This window comes from Vidua macroura, chromosome 9 (assembly GCF_024509145.1).
Source record: "Vidua macroura isolate BioBank_ID:100142 chromosome 9, ASM2450914v1, whole genome shotgun sequence".
NCBI lineage: Eukaryota > Metazoa > Chordata > Aves > Passeriformes > Viduidae > Vidua > Vidua macroura.
Window position 1 is genome coordinate 24,446,319 of NC_071579.1, and position 9,612 is coordinate 24,455,930.

Consider the following 9,612-nt stretch of genomic DNA (forward strand, 5'->3'; position numbering starts at 1 on the left):
AAAGGCCATGTAGTGCAAAGAAGGGGCTGAGAATTAAGAGTGACAGTGGGCATTACAGCAACGGGATCCTACAACTACACAGCAAAAAGATGCTGCAAGAAACCTTCATAACTCATCACAGCTTCATATCAGGTTGTGGCTAATGAAGAAAATTGATACCAGCCACACCCTCCCACAGAGAGACAAACTGCCGATTCTTCTTTCCCCCCTTTCTCTGGCAAAGGAGGGAATGAATGCTTGCCAGCTCCAGCAGGCTGACAAGGTGCAATGTGGCCCTGAGATAATTAGTGCTAAGGATGAGTTAGTGCTGGGGGTCTGATGTAGACACGGGAAGTATTTCAGAGTGGCTCCTGGAAGCTCCTGGCTGTCCTGTGTCCCCCCGTGCAGTGGTGGCAGTGCTGGTAACCCCACAGGCTGCACATCACACTGCTGCTGTGTCCTTGTCCATGGATGTGCTGCTGCCTCTGCTGGGAATGAACACAAGAGAAACTCAAAGCATCAGTCCTGGGATTCTTTTGCTTGGGGCAGGTTTAACACCCCCAACCTGCTGCAGTCTGTAAAGCCAGGCTCTTACCAAAACTGCTGTGTTAAAGCAGCTCTGCATTTTCATACCAAGACATTTTTTTCACTTGACAAACAAGAAGCTGGCTGGTGAGTCTCTCTGTCACTATGCCAGTCCATCTTTCCTTTATTATGGATAGTGCCTTTCCTGAAGTGGGAAGAGTTATTTTTTGTTCCTTCAAATGCCATTTGTGAGTTGGCTGACTAGATGCCAGCCTGAGAAAAAATAATCCTGTAAAACAGGCAATGATTCCTCTACACTATTAAAAATATACTAAAAAAATAAAACCATGTTCATACTGCTCAAAAACAACATCTCAATACAGAAACAAAACAACAGGATACAATTAATAAATCAATTAAGAAGCAGAAAATTCCCAGAACAAATCCAGTGACTCCGGTTTTTTAATCCTGAGAAAAACCCAGACCACAATATACATCTGTGTAAGAAACCTCACAAAGAAACAAAGAGATGTCTGTCTTAGACCATTGCTCCTATTCTTTCTTCTTGATGGACAAGCCTGTATGAATTCCACACAGATTAAAAAGCACTGAACCATGCAATTATAATGGTGGAGAGCATTTAAAATGAGTTTACTGAGAAGAAACATTGGTTGTCATCTCTTTCCTGATGTCAGTACAGCCCGTTACACAGTTCCCCTTTTGTCACTTTATTTCAGATTTCCACAATCCAGCAGGCAGCAGGAAGTTACAAGATGGGGAAAATGGCTCTTTCTGATGAAGTTACACTGAAGTACTGGGCTCCATTTTTTAGCAATTAGTTACTGTTGTTCAAATGGCCCAAGTCCTCATCTTGCATCAATGCCACACAGGCTTGACTGTCATTCTCCCAGGATGTCTGCAGACTCCTTCTGTGGCCAAATCCAAGTGGTAATACAGAAGACACTGGATCACTCCTCCTAGGACCCCCTGCTTCTGCTGGCTCCTTCCACCACAGGCCAGGCTCTATGACTTGTCAGAAGCCTGCCCAGGTCTCAGTTCTCTTCCAAGCCCACTTTGCTCAAGCTCTGCTATGACTGACATGTATTTGAATTCACTGGATCTGTGGTTGAAGGTCTCCACTAATCCGTAGGTCTCGGAGCGATCCGTGGCGTAGAACAGCTGCACCTGGTTGGCCAAGCACTGGGCATCATGGACCACCTGGGAGTGAGAACAGAGCTGTTACCATCGGGGTGGGGCTGTGCCAGTGTCCCACTGCCAAAGAAATGCCACACTCCTACTCACCACGTGGCTCAACTCCGAGTCACCTTAGTTCAGCAAATCTCTTAAGAAACAACCTCCCTGTGGCTCCTGACCTACTTAAACACTTCAGCACCGTGTGTTTTAGCAACTCTCCTGCTGTGCATCTGCTTCAGGGGTCAAGTGTGTCTTTTGTGATCCCTGCCCACTCCAAGATGCACCAAGTCCTCATTTTTCCCTTCTTAGAGCTGACCTACTTGCAAAGATTGATTGCTTGCTCCGAGATCCAACAGGGAAAAAGAAAAGCATTACCAATTACTCCACTCTGTTTCAGAAGGGGAGTCAGGAGGTCAGTCAGAGGAGGGATATTTTAATCACTCTGTTCCACCACTAGAGTGCCCAGTGCCACCAGTCCAGGCACTGGTACAGTTATGCCAATAACAGTGTGCCCACAGAGAGGGAAAAAGCACAGGTGTGCACAAACTGAACACACAACTCTGGAGTCTCCTGCTCTGACTAACAGGATGAAGCTTCAAACACTGTTTTAACTTGTTTGCAGGTAGCAACAGCTTTCATTTAAATATGCTTCTGTTAGTAAGAAAAACAGAAGCTTTGCTCTTTTACAACTATCAACTATAATACCCAAATTAAAGAAAAAAAAGAATGCATGAACTGAAATTACCAAAGACTGATGATTCCCTTCTGGCTTTTCTAGCCTTAAGTACATTAGTTTAAAGAAAGACAGTGAGACCATTCTTTGGCAAAGAGTCTTTGAAAGGCTTCACTATAATTTGATTTTAATTCAAAACTGTACGAGGAGTTGCAGCATAAAATGAAGGAAGCCAATGAGCAGACTTCTCTTACCAAGAACTTGGAGTCCATTTCTGCTGTCATTAGTACTATCCCTTTCTCCTTCTGCAGATCAGGATAATGGTACAAGACCAACTGGCTTGGAGCAGTTTCACCTTGGGTCTGAAGGAGAGAAAGAAACCTGTCAGTATCCCATAAAAACCTTCACTCCACTGCAGATTTGGGTGCTTGATTACAAAACTTTCAGCATTAACTGCCAAAGAGGCAGTTACTTCCCAAAGCTTAAGGGTCAGTTCAAATTAGAAGCTCATTATCCTTGGTATTTACAAAAAACAAGGGATTTGCAGAGTTAGGTTGTTTTTTAACTTGACTAAAGACCATTTTGCATTTAAAAGAACCCACATTTTTTAGGAAGATATTTAATCTTACAGCATCTACTGCTATTCTAAGTAGCTTGCACAAACAATTCTAAAAAGCTTGGTCTTGCTCATGTTTTGAATCTACTGAATTTCTACCTCATTATCCTCTACACTACAGAGACACTTAATACCCATAACTTTACTAATTTACCTGAAACTAATGTACAATTAAACCATAATTAATAACAGCTATTGTCATGATAATTCTTTTCAGGTTAAGCTAGACCAGTTTAACCTGTTGGCTAAACTACTTAGTAAATACCATATATTGCAATATGATGCTGATACTATTTCTGGATCCTATGTCAGTTTTGAACTTTTTATCTCAAACACTCACCTGAACATTTATCAGGGAAGTGAAGTGTAATTCTGTTCCAGACCACTGCCCCACAAAGAATTCATAGCCTTCTTTTCTTGGCAAAGCATACAGAAACTGCAGAGAAATGATAAAAAAACCAAACCAATTTTCCCTTACATAGAAAAAGATGATGCCTGTGTCACACTGGCCTCCAGCATTAATGCTTTAGTGAGAGAACCACAACAGAAAAAAGAGTTTCTTTGTCCCATCACAAGTGACAGGACAGTAGGAATCAGACTTCAAAGCACACAATAAAGCAGAATTACCCTATCAGTACTAATTCATTAGCAAATATCTTGACAAATACTTTTGTCAGTATTTTGAGACGTAAAAAGGAGAGTGGAGAACATTCAGCCTCTGACTTTTTTGTTCTCACCTAGAAAACTAACAGCAGAAATGGTCAAAAATAAGGTAAGGAGCAGAGCATTTAATGCTGCCATTTTATCAGCTGCTCCAGAACAGGCAGCAAGCATGTTCTCTCTAGACATTCACAGACTATCAATACAGCTCCACAGGCTACAGACTTGCTTGTTTTCCCACACCAAGGGAAGGACAACATGGGAGCAGAAAATCTTGCAGGATACCTGACTGAATGCCAGTGCAGTGTACAGAAACACACTTCAGGCTATAAATAACTACCCAATCTCCAAGTAGCTTGGGAAGCCAGATACATTTGATCTTGCTCTTGGCAAGTGAAGTAGGTGGGAGTAATCCATCAACCCAGTAAGGTCTCCATTCCCCAGGAGATTCTGTGCTGCTGCTCTCTCAACACTCCATCTCTTCTATCTAGACCAAACTGTTTCCTACATATCAATAGGCACTGCTTTATCTGAGCACCAGGACAAGTGTTTGAACACCTGGATTTTACTAATCAGGCTGATACAATGAATATGAACACAGGAGGGTCAAAAGTTAATGGATCAGGCTCTGAAGAGAAGCATTACAGCTCTACAACCACACAGTGCTGTACGTACCGATGGACACTTCTGGGCTCTCTTCCACATCAAATCAAACTTGCCTGCCTTTGGGGAAGGAGAAAGAGAAGTTCAATTTTCGTAACACAAATGTGGATGCAGAGCTGTTCACAATCACCTCATTAACCTTTAGAGGGTACAGCTTCTATCTGGAGAAGGTCCCGCTGTGGGGACAGATGGTAATGAGTGCCTGGAAAGCCGCATTTACTTCTTATTTACCTAAAAGTCATCAGCATCCTGTTTTAACAAGGCTGTCTCTAAGATGCAGCAGCAAAATCCTTGGATCCAGAGCTTCATTCCTTGGATGTGGGGGCCCCAAGCCTGAGGCTTACATCCTCCTTCAGTAATTGCTCCACTGCATCATGTAATATCAACAGCTGAGCGAGACAACACATCCCTGGCTCCAAATTGTGGATTTACATCATTGTCATCTGTTTTTCAGTATAAAACTGCAGCCCATCTATACACTCAATAACATACTTATTGCTTAGGTTTAAATTAAAACCACAACCCTATTTCAGCCCTGATGAAACCTGGCGATTTCATTCACATGTTCTCTGTGTTTCCCCAGATCTTTTGCCTAATTTTTTTTTTTTTTGCTTCCCAGCACTGTATTAATATCTACTCTTAGAAAAGAAAACATTTGCCATTCATCAAGAAGAAATTCCTTTGTGTGTACTTTTGAGCATGGGAGAATTATGCAAGGCCTTTCTTTCAGCCAACAAAAAGCTTCTGGCAAAAGACAAAGGGGTTTTTTCCCCCTCGATGACACCATGAACTGCTTCCTAATGTGCCTGGGATCTGGTTTGCATTGAAGCCTTAAAAAGCTTCCAACACTCCTCCTAAAACAGTGCACCAAAGCACAGTGCCAGCCCCACTAATGAAAGACCTACATTTTAATTGGAGTCCTTGGCTTTGGCCCTCTGCTATACAGTAAAAGCACAAGTCAAACTATTTTCACAACATCCACATGTTGGGGAAACCAAAACATGCAGCTGGTTGACTTCAAATCCCACACTTCCACTTTCAGAGCATACAGCACATCACACATCTAGAATACTGCCTCACACTGAATTCAGCTGCAGCTCAAAGGGCCAAATACAATTACAAATCAGACCCCAGATCTAAATGAGGTTTCAAGAACTCAAGGAACACACAGTTGTGAAAAGACAGATTTAAGAGATGCAATCATGGAATGACCCTGAAGAAAAGAATAAAGAGAAATCCCCAAAGTGAAAAAAGTCTCCTTCAGCCTAATGCAAACTAAGAACAATTAACATCTGGAAAAGTTATCAGGAGTAAGAAGTATGATCTTATCTCAGGAAACACCCTGGAATCTCAAGAAAGACAGTGCTGCCAATAATTGTAAATGTATGAAAGTAAGTCCTAAGTGATTAGCCACATGCAAGTTACCAGCCAAGTGCTCTTGGACTGCCACATAAACCTTGAGGCAGCTGCCTGTGCTGCAGGGAAGAGGGCAAAGAAACAAGCAACTCTGAGAAAAATAACTTCAGAAATACAAATGCTACTTAATAAACACTAGGGCCTTGCAAAAAGCGTTGGATGCTTGTATTAAAATAAGCCTAGAAATTCCAGCCAGGTGTGCAGAAAAAGGTCCTTGATTTATTGAGACTCCTCTGAGTGAGAAAGAAAGGGATATGCATTTCTGAAAACAAAAGCCTTTGTTTGGGGCAATAAAATCACTCAGCCCAGAAAGTAAGCTTGTTCTTGAAACCTTACTTTCCTTTAATGACTGCTTTTAAAAGCAGCAGAATCTCAGCTTTGCATGCTGGCTTTTCAAGTGCAGAACTATAGAGGAAGTACTTACAGGAATAACAGCATAAACTGTGTCTTTTGCAGAAAAATACTGATTCCAAATCTGCAGAAAACAAAGATGAGATACAGTTAAAGTCCAGCATTTAGCAATAATGTTAAATTCTTTAAAACATCAACTAACCTTTGTAAGCACTTTGGGAAGTCATTTTTCAATCAAGCCTGACTTTCCTGCTAATGCAACAAAGGTTCCAGATGTACCAAAGGACAGATTCCAACCAGGTAACAGAAATCAGCAGTGAGCTCAGAGGTGGCTCAGTATTTATTAACCATCAGAATTGCTTCTCACATTTTTCCTAAAAGTCACACTAATGACTTTTGCAGAGGGGCTTTTTTGGTGGTGGTGGTGGTTTTTTTAATAAAGAACATACAAAACATTTTCAGCAGAAGTCTTTACATGATGCTCCTCTGTGTTAAGTCTTTTTCTTCACCACAGCAGGATGGCAATACCCAGTGTACCTGTATCTCCTAGCACATCCTAGGAGGACTTACCTAGATGGAGAAAAATTTATCTTCTCCTAAGGATACCCATGTGAATATGCTTTTTGTAAATATACTTCCACAGCTGTGTTTTATTCTTCAGTCTAAGCAAAATTCCCATCCTTACACACAGATTACTATTAAGCACAGATGTGAGGCAAAGTTTATTCCATTTAAATCCATCACCTGCGTTATCTCCTCTGCTGATTTTTCTTTCACCATCTCAACATTAAGAATTGAATCAAGTGTCTGCAAGAGAAAGCATAAAGAATCTGGCATGATTGCAATTCTCTGACCTTGTAAGAATCCAGAATGAATGGATGCAATTACAGAGAACAAACTCAACCTAGAGGAACTTGATTCAATTTACAGTGTTACTTAGTCCCTTTAATTGCCAAATAAAATACAGCAGCAACACACTGAGAAGTGGATTCACACACTGAGGCAGAATAGATTCTTTCAGGACACAGCACATGCTTTGCTTCAGTTGTGCAGATCTCTACCGAAGCTGCAAGAGAAGCTGTGGCCTTTCACCTTCAGCCATCCCAAAGATGTGCTCTTTGGCAGATTTACACTGAAGATTCACCAAAATAAAATAATGTGAAATAGAATTCTCTTATCTCTAGGCTGGCTGATCACTGCAAATGTATTTCCATGCTGTAAAAGGAGCTTAACCCTTTCCATTTAATGTTCAGCACAGATGCCCCAGTTGGAAGGAATTTCCAGGGTGTCACAGAAAAAGGACAGGGCAATAAAAACCCAGAGTGCCAGGAGTGTTAAGGTTGAACGGGAGCCCAGCAGTAAACCAAGATCTTACACTCAAATGCAGCATAAAGAACACCAGGTTTACATCAACGTGTTCTTGACTGAAACTGGCTGTGGCAATACAAGTTAACCCACAGCCTTGCCTTGCCACCATGTCCCCTCCTAGCACTTGGGTTCACTTCTCTTACCTTATCCTTTGTGAATCCTCCCTTTGAGGTCTTGCTGCCCAAGCCTTCTGCCTGCAAGAAAACATTCTTCTTTAGTTTTACAGCTAATGGCACAATACCATTGACTTGCCTTCCCTGCCACACATAACCTGCCTGCTGACAAAAACTCCTGAGAGGGAGCTCAAGATTCTTGGACATCACTGCAGTTTATTTTTAATAAAATAAGTGACTGATTAAGTGAAGTAAATATGATTAGTAACTTAATGTGAATTATGAATTTCAAGGTCACAAAGGATTAATCAAAAGGAAACTATTATGCATTTTGGATCCAATATTATTGAACAGTTTTCTTGCTTTCACTAAAAAAATGACAAATGCAGGATTCTGTCACTCCTCTGGCCAAACTAATCTGGAACTAATTAAACTTAAACGAGGTTTCAAGCAGAGAATTCAGAGTCTAAAAAATAATACAGAGGAGTACAGAACAATGCTTTTAGCCATCACACAGTGAAATTTCAGAGCTCCTACTGATAGGGATACTTCAAGTTTGTAGCATTATGCTGCTCCCATAAAAATAACATTAGAGCTTCAATGTGTGTGATTTACAAAGAGAATTGGCCTTGCCTTTTCCTCCATGCATCTGATAAACTCTCCTTGTTTGGAATGTCCCACGGGCTGCTTTTTCACTTCACTTCTTTTTTCCATACGGGATTCAAACACATCTGGACTGGACCTGAATTGGAACAGGGACTGTTAGCAGTACAACACAGCAATAGAACAGCTCGAGTTGGAAGAGACCCATAAGTCCAAGTCCAACTCCCTGCTCCTTGTCCAACTGGACATAAATTCACAGAACTAAAACATTCCAGTTTGCTTTAAATAATCTTAAGTTTTTAATTATGACAATAAACAGGAAAAATCAATGCACAGTTAAGAAACTGTGAAAGCTGTTGCACAATATCTCCTATGACCCAAGGGCTTTGGATTTGTTTTTAGAACTGCATTCCAACAAGACCAGGTTGGATGGGGCTCTGAGCAACCTGTCCTAGTGGAAGTTGTCCCTGCCCATGGCAGGAGGGTTGGAAGTGGTTGATCTCTAAGGTGCTTTCCAACCCAAGCCATTCCATCGTTCTGTGAGTGAGTCTGTGAAGTCTTTTGCTTCACTGTTTTATATTGCTAAGTAAGGTAATCCATCTTTATCAGGAAAATTCAAAACCATAATTCTTCTATGGGCTGTTTTATTGTGGTCTTGCCAGAAGATGGACTTACTCCTAAAATAAGACGCAACTTCTGCCTACTCATTCTCTGTTCAAATCCTCCTTTATAATAAGATGGAAGACTATAAGTTAGAATACTCTTTGCCTACTCCAATGGTTTCCAAAGTTGGAGTACTCTTTGCCTGTTCCAAAGGTTTACAAAGGTGGAGAGCATTGCTGGGTGATGAACATCACTTGGCCTCTTAAAATGTTTACTATGATACTGATTCATGTTCTTAATTTAAAATTTTCATTTAATCTTCTCAAAACTATCTCTTATCAATCTGACCACGTGGGGAGACGATCCTCACTGACCTGGTGTCAACTACATGTGAATTTCAAGGCAATAGGCCTAAACTAATCGAGTTTCTCATGACGGCGAAAAGCTAAAACAGAACGACATCCCTCCTTCCAGAAAGCGCTCCCCAGGCACGCCCGTTTCGCAAAGCACAGCCCGCCCACCCCGGTCCCGCCGCCGCCTCCCTCAGGGCCCACCTCCGCAGCTCCTGGATCTTGTGCCGGTACTTCCCGTAGAAGGGGTTCTCCTCCAGCGCCGCCTCTCTCGATCCCGCTGCCGTTCCCGATCCCACTGCCGGCCCCAGCACCCCCCTTGCCGGCGGTGCCAGCAGCCCGAGCGGCCGGAGCGCGGCGCGGCTCCGCAGGGCCGCCCCCAGGCCCCAGCCTTGGCACAGCGGCCCCGCCATGGCTCTGCTGCCCTCAGCCCGCCCCGCGCTGCGCCCTCCCCTCAGCCTGGCCCGCCCTCCGCTCCGCTCCCCTCAGCCTGGCCCG

General features: G+C 42.5%; 1 protein-coding gene across 1 annotated transcript; it reads right to left on the reverse strand.

Moving 5' to 3' along the window:
- Window positions 1-811: 811 nt before the first annotated feature.
- On the reverse strand, window positions 812-9,560 carry ATPAF1 (ATP synthase mitochondrial F1 complex assembly factor 1). Its single transcript, XM_053984941.1, has 9 exons — window positions 9,319-9,560; window positions 8,192-8,300; window positions 7,589-7,639; window positions 6,822-6,884; window positions 6,151-6,201; window positions 4,323-4,370; window positions 3,328-3,423; window positions 2,626-2,733; window positions 812-1,722 (listed from the first exon to the last, which is right to left on the reverse strand). The coding sequence occupies exons 1-9, from the start codon at window positions 9,525-9,527 to the stop codon at window positions 1,528-1,530; spliced, it is 930 nt and encodes a 309-aa protein (XP_053840916.1). The 5' UTR covers window positions 9,528-9,560; the 3' UTR covers window positions 812-1,527.
- Window positions 9,561-9,612: the final 52 nt, after the last annotated feature.